The sequence below is a fragment of the Schistocerca cancellata genome, chromosome 12 (genome assembly GCF_023864275.1).
Source record: "Schistocerca cancellata isolate TAMUIC-IGC-003103 chromosome 12, iqSchCanc2.1, whole genome shotgun sequence".
In the NCBI taxonomy this organism is placed as follows: domain Eukaryota; kingdom Metazoa; phylum Arthropoda; class Insecta; order Orthoptera; family Acrididae; genus Schistocerca; species Schistocerca cancellata.
The window spans coordinates 168,986,516-169,005,089 of record NC_064637.1 but is presented as its reverse complement, the minus strand read 5'-3'; the positions used below and the strand labels follow the sequence as shown (position 1 = coordinate 169,005,089).

The window sequence follows — 18,574 nt, the reverse complement described above, 5'->3', positions numbered from 1 at the left end:
ATATATGCTCATTTGAAAACCAAATCATCAATGCTGCTCAATGAACAATTAGATTTTCGCGAAAAATATTTTTACGATCTTTTTGACGAAATTTTATAATAAAAAGCACCTACTCTTTTGTTTTACAATGTAAGATTAGTTATACCCATGGCAAAAGCTATGTATGTAAAATATGCTGTACAGCATATAAAAATTTTATTAAATTGACATTGATTATTATAAAAACTATTAGATCGATGAGTTCTAAATATTTAATCAGCGGTCTCGTCACTTATTCAGACATACATAATGCGGGACGTACTCTTGATTGCTACCCTACTGCTATAAAGAATGTTGCTATGAAAACTACAGTTAAAGTAAGACGATTCTGCAACATCCAACAAAGATGCAATTGTGATGTAGGTGACTCGGTATAATCCCAAGGACTTTTACATCTTTGATGTAACTGACACTGTAATAGTATTAAGGTTTCCCATACAGGGCACAGCTATTACACGTCATAGTTTACCATTTTTATCTAAAATATAAACAAGTTGTACACATACTAACTATCTGTTAATCAGACATTTTAAATGAATCAATTTTATGTTATTAGTGTGTTTCCTATTTTTATACTTTGACGATGGCGTCATATTATCATCGCTGATTGGCAGTTGTGAAGTAGTGTGACAGGAAGTAGGCGGAGCGTCTGCATATTTAAGCTCTTGCTCAGCGCTCATAACCATCAGTTGACTTCATAGCACTTGAGGAGAGCTCCGCCTGCCATCCTCCAAGGAAGCCATGGGTATAATCAATTTTATTTTATCTTGTTAAAAAAATTTTGACGTCATTAGGCACTTCCATTTTATTTAAAGATTGGTTTCTAGTATTTCCTAAAATTAATTCACAAGTCTGAAGATGGTTATGTAAAAATAACCAAAACCGGTTACCTATGTTATTGAGACATAAATGTTGTGATCAAGACTGAACTTTAGTTAAAATACTCACCACTTTGTCGTCTGTGGCACTCACACCGGGGTCGTTACGCTTTCCCGACCTGCGATGACAATCCGTGTAGATCGCACAAACACCTGTTCGTTTACTTCCACTTGCTGAGTTTATGCTATCACTGCCACACTTTGCAGGCATCCGTTGCCCCTCGAGATGACTTGCCACTCGCAAAAATACGTAATAAATCCACTCGACAGTTGTGATCTCTCGAATCGTTAAGTCTCTTAATGTTTGTGACCGCCATTTGTTGGCGAGGTAAATGTAGGGGAACACTGTAACGGTTCACACCCTCAGGCTCAGTAGGGGAAAACACAGTGAACTCTGAAAGAATTTATTACTTTTTTTCATCACTAAGATATGAAATGGAGGCCACTTATCTCTGCTGATAAATTATATGTATACATCTCACTAAACAGAGGTGATCGATTATAGCTATTACTATTCCGATAAACTCCCAGGTGAGAAAAACAATTAACTATTGTAAAACGATCAACTGTATCCGTGAGGTGTCACAGAGCATATCCTCGCAGTACGTTTTGCCTCCAGAGCGAGCACAACAGTGGTCAGTCTACGTCGTGTGCTAGACGAACCCCAGCTGCCTGTGGCACTCACTCACCTCACACAAAGTAAAAAGTAACAAGAAAAGGAAGGAAACATTAAATATGTAAGAAAAAAGTCCTACATTATCTGAGATTGCAGCGGAGGCAGGAATACGAACACTAATATCGACAATTTAGTCACGTTACAGTACGTCACTTTTCGGAGTGATAAGTGACATCACACTCTGTGCATAAATTTTCAATTCCACAATTTATTGTTCGTGTGTCTGTCAGTCCCGTGCCTGTCCAGCTGTTAATTTTCTCGCAGAGAACGAATCTCTACGGAGCGAGCACAGATTACGGCCCGCGTCGCCGACACCGGACGGCGAACGTCACACAATTTTTGTCAGTGCCGTCTACGTTTTACGCGAAGGCCGGAACTCCGAAATACTCGAGCGGAGGAAAATACTTTCTTTTCAGTGGCACGTACCGGAGTACTGCGTTGGGGGCAAAAATACCGTCCTGCGTGTCCGAATGCTCACTCCGTAGATATTCTGTCTCTACAGACGTCCCCGCAGAAGCGGGCGCGTGCTCTCGGCGAGCTGTTCGGTGTCTGCAGAGAGGTGTCCCCTAATGCGATTATTGCCCCGCAGCGTCCTGGCTTCCATGAACCTGCCGGCGGCCCTGGAGGATGCGGAAGGCAGCGGGGGAGACGCTCTGCCGCAGTCGGTGCGGGAGAAGGCGGCGGCGGTGCGCGCGGCGGGCGGCCTGCGCCACATCGAGGAGCTGATAGCAGAGCTGCCCGCCCTGCTCGGCCGCAACTCCGAGGTGCTCGACGAGGTGGGTCTCGGGCGGCACCGGCGCCTCCTTCGAGCAGTGCGCGAGGGGCGAACCCGAACTCCGCCGGGGTTTCGGGGGGGCTTTGTGAGGTTTCGTGTGGGTACGTTCTGAACATTGTGGTACGAGAGAGCCACGGCCTCTGGTGGTCCACTACAGAATGGTCGTGTTCTTACGATTTATTTGGTTTGTAACCCAATTACCTTTGTTTCTGTTTAAATAACTCCAGTGAAAAACCCTGCAATATACAATCGTCAAAATGTATAACACTAAACACAGTAATCCAATAATCCTCCGACAGATACAAAAGAACGACGCTTTGCCGTCACGGGCACGGCGCCTATTGTGTTCGGTAAACCCCCACGCGAGGTCGGTATCGGTCGACTCTTCACTGGTAACCGCGTCTGTGCTGTAGTGTACCACTGTTAATGTAGAACTGACACTATCGGAAAAGCGAGACCTAGATGGAACAGAGCAGTACCGAATACGAGCTCGTAGGCAGAGAGTAAAGTCGTCATTACTGTTATCGACAACACGTTCTGTGAGTGAATAGAATGAGTTTGTTTCCAAATAAGATACGCAGTGTGTACAGTTGACATTTGCTATCTCTTAGAGAACTTCAGTGTATTACAGTTACGGAGAGAAGTGGAGGGTAAGACTCAAATGCCACACGATACAGTCGACTGACAGTGTGCTTCCGGGTGTTCTGCCGAGTTGTCCTTTCCGTTTTGTGCACAGTCTTTAGGCGACTGACCCAGTCGTCGTCTCGAGACGCCACTACTTTCGCCACTGTACGTGAGAGTCCGACTCCCGACACGATCTACACCTTTCGGTTTCTCTTTTGTTTTTCAAAGTTGAATGCAAATTCTGTGTTTTTGCGTCTCTGGTGGACTTGACGGCCGATCGGCATTCGATAAATTGAGTGCCGAGCCCTGGGCGTTATTTCAATTGTAGCCGCAGTCTCTGTTAGGTTTCGTGACATTTTTATTTCCGTAGACTCCTCGTGCCGTTCCTCAAACTTGGCGTTTGCACCACGGTACCTGTCTCGTCGTATCTCGTTCCGGCATTATACTCGAGCCGGTGCTCGGGGACAGCTGATCGGTTCGGCTGTTTGTCAGCTTCTCTTCCTCGGCCTGTTTTAATCTGTGTCTCAGGCGTTCTCAATTTTGACCGAATCGCCTGTTCAGCTTAAAGATCTGAGAACTCGTCGCTTTGGAATGCTATTTGTAGGTGTCGCAATTCTCGGGTGAGGCTCTCTCTGTCCGACTGTCTGAAAGTGTTCAATCTCTGTGCTCCGGAGTCTCGAGTACCGAATTTCTTCATGACAGGTAGTGACGGTGCGAGCTGTGGAGATACAGGTTAGTGTGCGTAGGTTTTTTATATACATTTCGACCTACGGATCTGTCCATTTAGGAAAGGTAGTCGCCTCTATTTTTCGAATCCCGTCGTGAATTGTATATTACTACAGGCGGAGTTCAATGTTCTGGGAAGTCTTATTAATTAGTGTTCTTGAGAATGTGGCACATCTTTGTGGGGAAGACTGTCGGAACAGTCGAGAAGAGGTGTAAAGAAAATCGGTGACACGTCGGACTAAAACGACTGAGCAGATAAGCTGTTGCCGAAACTGTCTCGAATATAATTGTGAAAAAAAGTAGGGAGAGACAAGTATTGTGGTGCAAACGGCAAACTGGTATGACGGCCCAGTTACAGTCTACAAAATAAAGCTGTCACAAAACCTAATGAACAGGAATGGCAGTTACGTTTTAAATAACACTCGTCGTCTGGAACTCGGTTTATTAAAACCTTCCCGGCCGTCACGTCCGGTCAGAATACGGTGAGACAATTTGCCTTTTACAGAATACCGACGTGAGACCTCAGAAATGGGAGCGTCGAAGGGTGCAGCATACGTCGGGAATCGAACTCGACTGTGAATGGCGGCACCGGACCGACAGTAGTTATGTCTGTTCAGAGACTGGACAGTGAGTACACGTAATGGCAAAACTAATGGCATCCAAAGAGACGGCTGGTCCGCTCGTCGAAATACCCCGTATAAAACGGAAAAGACAATTCGGTGTAATGGCCAGAAGTACACCGTCACATTGAGAAAACGTGAGAGAGACCACAACACTATCTCTCTGTAACGAGCCGATAGATATCGAGGTCCCTTACAGCAAAAGTCTTAGGAAACATTCCTGAAAAAACTCGGATTTTGTTGGTGTAGTTCGGGTTCACCCTGTGTTCTCCGAGAACTTAATTAGGTCAAAAAACAGCAGCTGCGCAGTGTGGGATCCTCTCCTCTACCGATAAGGAGAGTCTCTGAGTGGGACCTCACCTTCTGGAGTATGAGAGACATTGCAAAATTATGAGAGTTTGCCACCAGTGGCACGCTTGTGAAACTTATTCGATTATTTAAATTCAAAAGCAGCCTTAGCATCACTGATTTTGTTTTTTCCAGATAGAGGTGAATGAGAGTGGAATAACATTTTAGTCAAGGGCTGGCAGTTTATTTACTAAATTAGCTACACGCTTTGTAACTACGCTATCTAACTGACGTCGTCGTGACAGTCGACTGTGTAGCCTTGTGTTGTGTGACTCTGATTTTTCAGCAGAAAGTAAATGAGCTAGTATGACAAACCATTTTATGGAATGATTGATTTGCATACAGAATGGGTATCATTAAGAAACTATTCATTGAAAAACTAAATATCTTATTTGAAGTTGGTGGACTGTAAATTAAACATTTGAGTTGCATTATTCACGCTTTTGCATCAGATATGTGAACATTAAAGAGGTGGATTCTTCCATTCTCAGAAATGAAATATTAGAGTTTGTCGAAGTAGGCAGTGTATCCACAGCTATCCTCTCCAGGTAAGATTGAATTGCCCCCCACCACTCGTGACGAGATTAACGGTGTCGCGTGTGATTTTGGTAATCTCTGTCACCGAGGCAGCGTGAATCGGACGAGTCCTCACTGTCGCACAGCCTATTGATCTCGCTTTCGTGTACTACAGGCAGAGCGGATGCTGCGCGAGGAGCAGGAGTCGGACGACCAGCTGCGGAAGCAGTTCGGCCAGCAGTGGACGCGTCTGCCCAGTGAGCGTCTCACGGAGACCTTCAAGGCGAACCTCGCAAAGTACCGCGAGATCCTCTCCAACGCTAAGAACGCCGACAAGGTGAGGAGTACTGTGTCACTTTTCTGGAACTGTGTGTCTATGGTAAGTCTTTCCACTCCCGGGACTGGAATGACTCCTTTCCCTCTCCCTTAAAACCCACATCCTTTCGTCTTTCCCTCTCCTTCCCTCTTTCCTGATGAGGCAACAGTTTGTTGCGAAAGCTTGAATTTTGTGTGTATGTTTGTGTTTGTTTGTCTGTCTGTCGACCTGCCAGCACTTTCATTTGGTAAGTCACATCATCTTTGTTTTTAGGTATAGCTTTCGCAACCAACGGTTGCCTCGTCAGGAAAGAGGGAAGGAGAGTGAAAGACGAAAGGATTTGGGTTTTAAGGGAGAGGGTAAGGAGTCTTTCCGCTCCCGGGACTGGAATGACTCCTTACCCTTTCCCTTAAAACCCACATCCTTTCGTCTTTCCCTCTCCTTCCCTCTTTCCTGATGAGGCAACCGTTGGTTGCGAAAGCTTCAATTTTGTGTGTATGTTTGCTTTTGTTTGTGTGTCTATCGACCTGCCAGGGCTTTTGTTTGGTAAGTCTCATCATCTTTCTTTAATTCTGTAACAGATTGACACCTACTGTTCACAGATATTGCCCCGTACTTTATTTTTGAGACTTTTAATACTGTGGGAGTTACACTTTGGACACTGCAAATGTCCCGCCAGATTTCACGTAGACAGCTGCCCGATGGTGACTGCCGGCGAGCAGTTGCCGGCGTCTTGTCGGCAGTCACTATTCGCCACCGGCAGAAGTTGAGCAGTTACCTTGTCAAAACTTCTCGGAACCGGCAAAGGACCTCAGCACCTCGTTGTGTGGTTATTATCCCTTTATCCGTTATTGTTAAGACACTTTATCCTGTGAGTGTAAATCCTGTCCTATTAACTGGTATCCGCTGCTGTCGGAGTCAAAAACGCGTAGAATATTTTCAGTATTTTCACAACGATCACATTTGTGTAATACGTGGGTGTTTCTAACAGTTTTGTTGTAGTGACTCACCGAAGCCTTACTTCTGTTCCAGTCCGTTAATGCCATTTCATTTGGTGGGTAGAGTTAAGTGCGATTTGAAGTGTCACAAGGTATGAAAGGAAGTGTGTGTGTGCACACGCTAACACTATGTGCTTTCTGGACGTACAATTGCTCGTGCTACTTCGCTCCGCCCCCTTCTTCTGTGATAGATTTTCACTCTTTACTGTCAATTTTCTTCACATATTCCTCTGTAAGGGAGGCACGGAGGCAGCACAAAAATTCCATTAAAGAGTGTGCCAATGTTGGCTGAAAAATGTGAACTTTTTAAGAAAAATTACAAAAATTTAGCATTTTCTGGATTCTTTTACCTCATCATAATTATTGGATCTCACACGTTGGAGCTGTACGTACTGAATTTAACTGCCGGCTCATATCGAGAGTTCACACTCGATGTATCACGAGTGAGATATAAGCTGTCCGGCAATAACATGGAAATTAATGCAAAAGCATCAAAATCTGTAAGCAGAACACACAGACTGATGTTGAGATAAAGCCATTTTTTGGCACCAAACTGAGAGACTTTGTCTCTGCCCCTGCTTTAGTGTGTGTCTCATTCTGTTCAGTTACTACTCATTTTCTGCTTCCTCAAGAAAGACGAGGTATAGAAGTTGCCGAATTGAAATTTTATTTGTAATGCTGGTTTTATTTTATGTTTCGTATTGTGTTCGACACAAAGTTCGGAATCAATTTCACCAAATTGATAAGTCTCGACAGTTGAATGAGAAATTTGTCTTCGGTTTTCTTGCGTCGAGGTTCGTAAATTGTCGGCGGAGCGAAGTGCGACCTCTGTTTAGTATCTCCTATTACTTGAAGCGCAGTCGTACACAGAAACCATTCGAAACTCTTAAAGGTTCAAACTGCAGAGCAAGAAATGTAGTCTTTACACTAGCTGTAATTGCCGAAACTGAATTACTGTAACGAAATGTCGCTTCGAGGGCTGCGTTGTGCATACATCTTCAGCACTTATGGTGTTTTTAATATCTTGTGCCCCATGTGGTTTTATTCACTTAACCCTCTGGCTTCCTCCCCTGCTTTTAACAGGCTGGACCCTTGATGCGCTGTTCTTAAGTGTTTGAGATAATATCACATATGAACACACTCTTTCTCAATTTCACTAGACCAAAAATCAGAAACTTTCCATCGCCATTTGCTGTGTCACTATATTATTCTCGTTCCCAAAAGTGTATTTCCTCCCTCTCTCACCCCCCGTGCCCCTTCACAAATTATAGCACTCCTCATGTCGAACACATCCGAGTCTGTCATTAGTATCTCGGCGCTACCCCTACTACATTCGGTACATTTAAACAACATTCTACAGATCTCACCGAGAAATGAGACATAATTTCATTCACTCGTGAGCAGTGAGTAACTTAGAGCCAGATGTATAGTAACACTCTGTTACTAAATATCGTTTATTGTGTAAGGAAATTGTACCTGGAATTGCCAACAGACGGGGAAAACGCCGATCTCTGCTTCCCCTCGTCTGCTCCTTCGCAGCTTTCTCCGAGCCGTGTCTTTTTTCCTCCGAGTAATGATCTGACAGTTCCAAAAACTGGGATTAATATTTCCAGTTTCAAATGTGTGTAGAAGCAGTACTAGAATATCTCCCTGTGCAGGTAACTACTTGCCTTGCCGATACATCCAGTTGTAGTGTTATAATTCGGGGAAATCAATTTTCGTTACAATTATTTGCTACACGGTCACAAGTACCGTAGTGATTGACGGCGTTCGGATCGTCCGCAGGTGGTGCGCGACAAGTTCGAGGCGCACCGACAGTCGATCGCCCTGCTGGGAGGTGGCGAGGCGGAGCTGAAGGCGGCTGTCCCCGCAGGTGGCGGCGGCTCCGGGGGGTCGGCAGCGACGGCCCGCCTCAGGGTCCTCATCGAGCAGGTGAGGCTGGTGGTGTCTGCTAAGTGCGTATTGTGAGTAATCTAAAGTTTTAACGAAAATGAAACTTAATGTTGGCATGTGATTTACATCTTCTGTGGACCTGTAGAGAGAACTCTGTTAATGCAGAACACAATTCTAGTGTTCCCCCCCCCCCCCCCAAAAATGGCTAGTGTCGTGAGTGAACCCATTGCGGAGAAAATAGGAAGCGATACACTAGTCGCTATACGTCCCCACAAAAGATCAGTTGTGAAAAGACAGAGGTATCGCGAGCACTTTTGTGTCGTATTTGGGAGCAGTTGTACAGATATTAGGCAGCTGAAATATTGACTCTGCAAAATAAGTCAGTTACCTAACAGTGACCCAAAATTAGACGAACCACTGTACGGTTGACAGTTACACAAATGAAAGATACAAGTTTCATTCGAAGAAACAGTGAAAAATAAAATAGTTCCAGAACCCTCGTAACAAATCCCGAGTCTCCCATTTCGTATTGCCCATTAGTGTTATCCACGAATAAGTACATAATGCCGTATGTTCATTATCTTTGCCAGTGATCTAATCGGATTCTACTGTATTACTGCTCACAAAAGCCCAAAATTTACCGTCGAAAATAAGTGGGACTGTAACAGCTGAAAGGCCGAAGAGTTGTTTGCGATTGCTGACGAGATACGCCTTTTTCTCAAAGTAATCGGACTATTAGCAGTTGACAAATGGGAAGCTGAGGTTTGCAAAAAGTGTATCTGTTGGTCGAGTGCAGTTGTGAGAGTGCAGGAATTTGACAAACTGAGAAAAAGTATATAGGTAAGGGGAGATACAGTATGTGTTAGATGCTGTTTAGGACAAAACTTTATTAATGCACTGCCTTGTATACGCCTCGCACTTGTTCAGTGTTGGCAACAACATAATATCAAATTGTGAAACTGATTGTTGGGATTGACTTTATTGGGGACAGGAATAGTACATTACACATCTTGTAATGAAATACAATTAAATTATCAAATAGAAATAAAGTTGACATTGTAGCGGGACTTGACTCTGCGATGTTATTCGATCTGCATATTGAGCAACCAGTAAAGCAAACAAAAGAAAAATGTGGAGTAGATATTAAAATCTATGGAGAAGAAATAAAAACATTGAGGTTCGCCGATGACATTGTAATTCTGTCAGAGACAGCAAAGGACTTGGAAGAGCAACGGAATGGATAGTGTCTTAAAAGGAGGATACAAGATCAACATCAACAAAAGCAAAACGAGGATAATGAAATGTAGTCTAATTAAGTCGGGTGATGCTGAGGGAATTAGATTAGGGAATGAGACACTTAAAGTAGTAAAGGAGTTTTGCTATTTGGGGAGCAAAATAACTGATGATGGTCGAAGTAGAGAGGATATAAAATGTAGACTGGCAATGTCAAGGAAAGCGTTTCTGAAGAAGAGAAATTTGTCAGCATCGAGTATAGATTTAAGTGTCAGAAAGTCGTTTCTGAAAGTATTCGTATGGAGTGTAGCCATGTATGGAAGCGAAACATGGACGATAAATAGTTTGGACAAGAAGAGAATAGAAGCTTTTGAAATGTGGTGCTATAGAAGAATGCTGAAGATTACATGGGTAGATCACATAACTAATGAGGAGGTATTGAATAGGATTGGGGAGAAGAGAAGTTTGTGGCACAACTTGACTAGAAGAAGGGATCGGTTGGTAGGAAATGTTCTGAGATATTGAGGGATCACCAATTTAGTATTGGAGGGCAGCGTGGAGGGTAAAAATCATAGAGGGAGACCAAGAGATGAATACACTAAACAGATTCAGAAGGATGTAGGTTGCAGTAGGTACTGGGAGATGAAGAATGTTGCTACACATGTGCGTCCCTCTCAGTACGACAATATGTATCTGATTGTATTACTTCTCCCTGTTGCTGCTGGTAATGTGACCGTACTTCCAACTCGCATATTTTTTGTCTGCAGTTATTTGTGATTGGACATGAGAGAGAATTTCAGTTCAAAGTCACTGTCACAACAAAGTAACTCTGGAATTTATTTGTAGTTAGCAAAATAGGGCAGAACATATTTGTATATTTCCTGGAATCACTTGTACAATCTGTAACTAGTTATTAGGTACCTGAAAATGTAATATCTGTTTTTGGCGAAATTATACGTACAAATGTAAAAAGTTGCCATAGTGTGTGGTCGAAGGCAAAACTTTAGCACTTTGAGGTTCTCAGGACACCCGATCAGAACAAAATTATTCCACTCGCTGCGCGAGATATGAGACGGACAGAGTATGCCCAAACTTAAAGAACACTGTAGTAATTCCAATACCGAAGAAGGCAGGTGCCGACAGGTTTGAATAATACCTAACTGTTAGTTTCGTATGGCACGTTTGCGAAAAATTGACATTAATTATTTACGGACGAATGGAAACTGGTAGAAGCTCGCATCAGGGAAGATCAGTTTGGGCTCGAGAGAAATGTATGAACAAGTAAAGCAAAACTGAGCCCTACATCTCATCATAAGAGCTTTTGACAGTGTTTGGACTCATTTTGCCAACTGGAAGGTAATTGCTGGACATCTTTTCCAGAATTGATATTACTATTATTGTAACATTTCAAATGGTGTCTTTAGCTTTTACCCTTCTTATGAACGGGTGCAGATTTATACAATGTTCCTCTGAACTCAACAGCATTCCTTTATTTTCTCTGTGTAATCTCAGTTAATGCTATTTTCCTAACAAATATTAAAGTTTTGCAAACATTTTCAACTCGTGGGCATCACATGTTTTAACCACATTCTTTGTTCTCTCGTCCCACATAAACACTACGTTAAGCTCGTGTCGACTGACATATTGTGGCAGGTATTTGCACATTTTGCCCAAACGTGTCCGCAGCTCGTCGTCTTCCAGTGTTCTCGCTTCACGCGCACGGGGCCCCGGGTTCGATTCCTGGTGGGGTCTGCCTCGTGACGACTGGGTGTCGTGTGTTCTTCTTCATCATTTCATCATCATCGACACACGCAAGTCACTGAAGTGGCGTCAACTAAAAAGAACTTGCGATACGGTGGCCGAACTTCCCTGCGTGGGGCCTCCCGGCCGACCGTGCCGTACGATCATTTCGTTTCATTTTTTGCCCAAACATCTCGGATACACTTTTGCCAAATGTACTTATAGAGTGAAAAGTGGCGTTTATTGTGCCTGTGAACTGATCTGTTAAGTTTTGGGGTGAAACGTGATCTGGAAGTCGTCCCAGAATTAAGAGTGTGAATGAGATCGGGACCGGTATAGTTTGTCACCGGCAGCCGGCAGCGGCGGCTCCTGTGAGCCAGTGTGTAACTCGGACTCCTTCCTCCTCTGCGTTCGTGGTGGGATTTAGGGAGCATGGTGTGTTATCAGATGAGTGGGGAACAGGTAGATTTAAAAGCATTTTTGTTGTCATCGTACGTGAAAATGCTACACCTGCAGATGTAAAGAACACGAACCATTTTGCTGTAATATGTACTTTTTTTAACATTAATGCTGAAATGTTTAAATTTTGTGTTTCCTTGTCACACATTACATTTTTACTCCTGAAGAATGGCTTCTGTCTCGTACCTATTTTGTTTGTGTGCCCTCCCAGAAGAAATGTGTCTGGTGGTATCTGGAACACTGCCAGGCAGGTTTGGCACACACGCTCCCAAACTGACAGTCGCTTCGGATTGGACTCTCCAGTGCCGTTTGTGAATTTTGGACTTAGCTGCTCCCTTTGGAGCTAACTGTATAAAAGGTTCAACTTCGGCAACCACTAAAAAATACTGGTATACTCACGATGGTCACACTAGAACCATGTATTAGAAATTCAAGATGCCGAATCCCTACACCGACATGTAATTGGATACATATTTATGTGAACTTATTAATTCAAAATAGTATCTCCCCTTCCACCATATGTCTTTGGATTTTGGTTCTCAGTATTTCTTACAGTGAAGTAGGTGTTAATTTTGTGAACACACAGTTGTGTGTCCGGTAATATTTTTCTCTGTGTATGTTCTAATGTTTCAATCTGTAAATACATTAAAGTTCGTAATCCAATTACAGTTAAAATTTCACGTTTTAAATGAATTTCGTTTGCCGTAACAAAGGTTTTAATAAATAATGAAGTCTGTGTCCTGTAATCTTTGACTTTTGTTGGCTTTTATTTGTAGTCAGAAGCACATTAGTTGACAGTTGTTAAAAAACTAACACACTGAAAAAGTTAGAGTTAAAACAAAAATAGGCTTACTTTCCACTGCTTATTCTAGGATAATTTTACTTTCTAACATAAGACAACATAACATTATCCGCACAGAAGTGACAAAAGTGACGGGATACGTCCCAGTATTGTGTCAGCAGCGCCAAATTTATATTATTCAGGAACAAGACCTTGTTTCACAAAGTTCCAAGCATCCAGTGCACATTGGTCTATCAATTACTCTCGTATGATTTTGAACGCATACCTGTTGGTTTTTGAACATTTTTGATCAAATTCTAAGTTGATTACAGAATGAATCGTAAGTTGACTTTTGAATGCGTGGATAGTGGACGCGATGTCTCTGCCAGGGGAATCCCTGTCGCATCTAGAAATAAACTTTCCTGCAGACAAAAGGGGACGAGGTCTTTACGAGCTGAGCGAATAAAGCCGAAAGGGTGAATGACAATCGCTGTGTATGTGGTTGACTGGGTTCGCAAATGATCAGCGTTGTTATAATTACTAGCGAATTTCATAGATTCAGACTACCAGAGTGGACATAAACAACTAACAGGAATAATAGGCAACAAAGATTACGTATTGTCTTCTCCGTGTATCCAAGAAAATGAAATTTTGACAGAAAATTTTTGGCCAGACCGCTACACTACTAAGGCCCAGTTGAACAATCCCCGGCTAGCAACTGCTAAAGTTCTATTCTGGGAGTGGCGCGGAAAACGAGTTGTACGTACACTTTTATTAATCTTTCCTGCTGAGGCCAATTTATTTGAAACGAAGTGTTTAATCCACACTATTGGCTAGTTTCACCTGTTCGCTGCATTTCAAGTTCACGTTTTCATGTTCTAGTGCTTATGGTATTATGCCATAATAAAGAACCAAACATGAGATAATACGGTACTGGTACTCCAAGAAAATTTACATCTGAATCTGAGCATACGAATGTGCACTTTAAGCCGAATTATGCATTTTAGAATGGTTCACAAAATCCCCATGCTCTTGGAGTATTCTCTAATGTCTTGTTTCTTTTATGACATAATGTAAGATCTTTTAATGTTTTACACGTACGAACATATGGGCTTCCTGCGTCATCGTATCTGCACAAGCGCAGCGATGCCTGTCATCTGGTGCAACTGCTGAAACGAATCTATTTCTAACAGGTCGCAGGAAAATATTCCGAATGTAACACGTATTCAAAGACCACACTAAATACAGGGTTATTACAAATGATTGAAGCGTTTTCACAGCTCTACAATAACTTTATTATTTGAGATATTTTCACAATGCTTTGCACACACATACAAAAACTCAAAAAGTTTTTTTAGGCATTCACAAATGTTCGATATGTGCCCCTTTAGTGATTCGGCAGACATCAAGCTGATAATCAAGTTCCTCCCACACTCGGCGCAGCATGTCCCCATCAATGAGTTCGAAAGAGACGTTGATGCGAGCTCGCAGTTCTGGCATGTTTCTTGGTAGAGGAGGTTTAAACACTGAATCTTTCACATAACCCCACAGAAAGAAATCGCATGGAGTTAAGTCGGGAGAGCGTGGAGGCCATGACATGAATTGCTGATCGTGATCTCCACCACGACCGATCCATCGGTTTTCCAATCTCCTCTTTAAGAAATGCCGAACATCATGATGGAAGTGCGGCGGAGCACCATCCTGTTGAAAGATGAAGTCGGCGCTGTCGGTCTCCAGTTCTGGCATGAGCCAATTTTCTGCGGGCTACTCGTGAAACTTGCCCACACGCAGTCAATCGTTTCTTCGCTCACTGCAGGCCGACCCGTTGATTTCCCCTTACAGAGGCATCCAGAAGCTTTAAACTGCGCATACCATCGCCGAATGGAGTTAGCAGTCGGTGGATCTTTGTTGAACTTTGTCCTGAAGTGTCATTGCACTGTTATGACTGACTGATGTGCGTGCATTTAAAGCACGACATACGCTTTCTCGGCTCCTGTCGCCATTTTGTCTCACTGCACTCTCGAGCGCTCTGACGGCAGAAACCTGAAGTGTGGCTTCAGCCGAACAAAACTTTATGAGTTTTTCTACGTATCTGTAGTGTGTCGTGACCATATGTCAGTGAATGGAGCTACAGTGAATTTATGAAATCGCTTCAATCATTTGTAATAGCCCTGTACTTACGTACACGACATCTCGTGGAAATCGGGTTTTCTGCCGGATATCAGTGTCTTCCAAACACGATATTTCGATGTCATTACTTGACGTCTTCATCAAGTGTTCCCCGAGACCGGCTGTTTGCTGGACCGGTCGCATATTTATGCCCGCCCGGTGTTCCGTTTGCCGTTCCCTAGTCGGCCCACGCCCGCGAGTCACGCTATACTGCCGCTCTAGGTGTTCCCTATTCTGTCCGCGCCCGCTCTGCCCGCCTCCGACTGCTGTCGTGGCCTCCTGGTGTTCCCTTCTCGTGTTTGGAAGACGCTGATATCCGGCAGAAAACCTGATTTCCACAAGATGTCATCAAATCGCCGGGAAAGTCTAAGAAATTACTTATGTACATATTTGCATTTGACGACGAGAAAAAAATTCTCTCAATGTGTAGTGCTAAACGTGAAAAAGTATGTAACTAGTGTAGTATTAATTATTTAAATAATGAATGGCAGCTGTAGGCTTTCGAAATCATAGATTATGACATATGAAATTGAGATAAACGTTCCTACTTCACAGACAGTTATCAGTTCTAGTTACATTAGCGGTTTTAATTAGGTAATAAACAAGTCACTGACAAGTAATTTGATGCTAGTTATGTACATATATCATACATAAAGTGCAGGGGGGGGGGTGTCCTATACGTAACTTTTACAGCTTAATACCTTATTTCCCACATTTTACATTTTCCCCTGTTTTACACAATTTTTTTGAAATCCCGCGAAAAGTGTAGAAGCGAGGTCTCACTGTAGTAACTATATCCTTTCTTGAAACAGAATTTAAGTGATATTTATTATTAGATATTTATATAAAGAGAAAAATGTTTAAGTTAAAATAACGTCCAAATATGTGTTATTGTATGTCCCTCGCACTGCAGTCGTCTTTCTGAGGTTATCAGGTACTGTGCCTCCTCCGTTACATGGAAAACCACATACGTGCAAACTATCACTCACATTGTCAGCTTGCATAACATCACAAAAAATGCATACATAAATACTACACGTGACAACGAGAATAATTTCTCGATACACTTCGGCATGAAAAACATATGTAACCAGTGCTGTATTTAAACTAAAAACATTTGAGCAACACAAAGTGAATGACAGGGCCAACTAGCACTACAAGTGGTCAAATGTTGAAATGCACTAAATACGGTTCGAGAAAGGTGTCATTACGATCACGGAATTGCATTTGCGCAGTAGAGACAGACGCCGAGTAGAGGTTGCCGGAGGCACGAATTTTTCCAACTTTTACACGTTTACCCGTTCAAATCCGCCGAGTAGAGTGCCCCGGTGTCAAGAAACTTCACCACGTAGTATTTGTAAACACTACTGGACAACCGACATCTTGCTAGCTTAATTTTTTTCTCCATAAACATTTTTTCGAAATGCGTAAAACGCGCAAAAAATAATAAGTATGTTGACCCAAAATGTTGCATATTTACATTGTAAATGCAGGAAATTGGTAGGGAGCTATAAAAAATGTCGTAAACAGCGGGAAAACGTTAATTGAAGGAACGTAAAAGTGGGGTTATATTATATGTCTACGGTAAATGATATTGCTGTAAATCGATATATATTTTGATGTTCCCGAAAGTCAATTACCGAGGTAGAAAATTTTGGAGTTCACGGTACTACGAAATTTTAAACGTAGAGCCGGTCTCGTGGGCAAAACTGAGTCGTCATAGGTGTAGACGAAACGTAAATTACTGTTCGTGTAAAAGGTATTTTTGGGACACGGTACGTTCGAAGTGATTTCGATATTTGCTAGGTAATTGTACACGGGAAACTATATTGCAAAAAGGAGAATTATTAGCACTATTTTACCGTAGGAGCTACGCAGAGTAAGTGGAGACGGCCGCTCGGCCGAGCCGGCGCGTCCGCCGAGACGAGTGTCAGGGTGTGCCGTGTGCGCAGGTGGAGACGATCAAGGCGGAGCGCGACGTGGTGGAGCAGGAGCTGCGCTCGGCGACTGTGGACATGCGGCAGCAGTTCCTGGCCGCTCTGGCACAGGGCGGCATCGACGAGCCCGCCGTCTCCGTGGAGAGCCTGGGCCGCGTGTTCGGGCCGCTGCAGGCGCAGGTGCGGGACAGCCTCGCCCGCCAGGAGAAGCTGGTCGCCGAGCTGCAGGTAGGGTCCGGAGCCCTGATAGTGAGGTCAGGATGGGCTGTGCGCTGCTGCGTCTGTGTGAGGGATGTGTCCGGGTGAGTCTGGCAGTGAAGTTTTCTCCAATTTAATTGTGTCTGTGTTACCTTCAAAAATTAATGTAATACCTTTAACGTACCTGATAAACTTGGTGGCAGCAGCAGCAGCAGCAGCAGCAGCAGCAACCCCCCCCCCCATTTCCCCGCCCCCTTTCATCAGTTGCAACGCAGGCACCAAATGCCTTAATACTTAAGTACTTTCTTCCGTCAAAGCTACAACTTTTTCAAATCTATCCCCAAAATGAAATGAGTTGTTCTCCGCAATATCCTCACTGTACCACCCACCGTCACTTTTTGTCCTTGTCCTAACCTCAGTAACCTTCTCGTGGAATTGTATTATATTTTCAGACCGTTACGCCTATGTCGAGGTTTCCACCGGCGGTCAATGCTTTTGAACTTAATCTCCGTTAACACGTCCCCGTCTGTTTTATCATTATAAATATACTTTGTTTGTTCTCGCTGTTTTCCCTGTGTACTAGTTGTTAATTGCACATTTCGTATCTCTTTGCCCTAATCTGTGTTTACTTTTCACTCTGCTCTTTTATGTGTGTACTGGAGCTGGGCCACTGCTTATCAAATTAACACTCTCTGACAGCCCCTCCCTCCCTCCCTCCCTCCCTCCCTCCCTCCCCTGTCGACTCTCGTCCTCTGTCATCCTGTGATCCAACTGACCTGACCTGCTCCTCCTTTTTAATCTTTCCTGATGTAACCCTCACTAGTGCCCAAGGAACGAACTATTAGTTCCAAAAAATAGTGTGTTCCTCGGAGTATAACAGAAAATTTTCATCTAATGTAACTAGCTGTGAAAAGGAATTTAAAGTTTGCCTAGCTTTGACTGTACAGCAGGACTGTTCAAGTGGTTTAATAACTATCTGTATGTTCCTTGCCGTAACAGGTATTATCTGGAAAAAATTAGTTTAAATGCACTCCCTTCCAGATACACGTCACTGAGTGGCAGTCATTTTGTGGGGGTAACTCTGAGACAGTGCGTATTCGACTGGTGGTCGTCTGGGAAATTTTGCTCAGTTTGATATATCCCACCTTGCTTTCACCTATCTTGCTTTTTTTATTGTATCGGTTGATGAGGTTTCTATAAGTACAATCGCACTACACTTACAGTTAATAACTCATATATATACATAACTTTCAGTGATGCAAGTTGTTCTGTAGTGCTGAGTTACATGCACGTGACAATAATGTTCTCGTTTCTTTCAAATAGTCTCAAAAGCTGATATACTTTGATAAGTTTCAGAATATTAGTAGCACTTAACAGAATCGTGCTACCTCGACGTATAGTTCCATGCTGCAGTGTTCTACATTGATGTTCGTAACTCTGTAGATGCACTCGATGTAGGACGAGGTTAGAATATTTAAGAGACACGTAATTCAGTGTGTTTTAAGATAAACGCCTGTCCCTGGCCATCCCCCTCCTCTCCCCCTCGCCCCTCCTATCCCCCTCGCCCCTCCTATCCCCCTCGCCACTCCTATCCCCCTCGCCCCTCCTATCCCCCTCGCCCCTCCTATCCCCCTCGCCCCTCCTATCC

General features: G+C 43.4%; 2 protein-coding genes across 10 annotated transcripts in view; both read left to right on the top strand.

Annotated features, from left to right (window-relative positions):
• The window catches only part of LOC126109880 (protein roadkill), a 695,429-nt gene that overhangs the window by 184,382 nt on the left and 492,473 nt on the right, over positions 1–18,574 (top strand). The gene's annotated exons all lie outside the window — the stretch shown is intronic.
• The window catches only part of LOC126109878 (programmed cell death 6-interacting protein), a 157,669-nt gene that overhangs the window by 74,655 nt on the left and 64,440 nt on the right, over positions 1–18,574 (top strand). For all 9 annotated transcript variants that reach the window (XM_049914956.1, XM_049914955.1, XM_049914952.1 and 6 more), the window contains exons 9-12: positions 2,183–2,369; positions 5,378–5,539; positions 8,302–8,448; positions 16,744–16,956. In XM_049914956.1, coding sequence (XP_049770913.1) covers positions 2,183–2,369; positions 5,378–5,539; positions 8,302–8,448; positions 16,744–16,956 — 709 coding nt within the window. The remainder of the gene's footprint in view (positions 1–2,182; positions 2,370–5,377; positions 5,540–8,301; positions 8,449–16,743; positions 16,957–18,574) is intronic.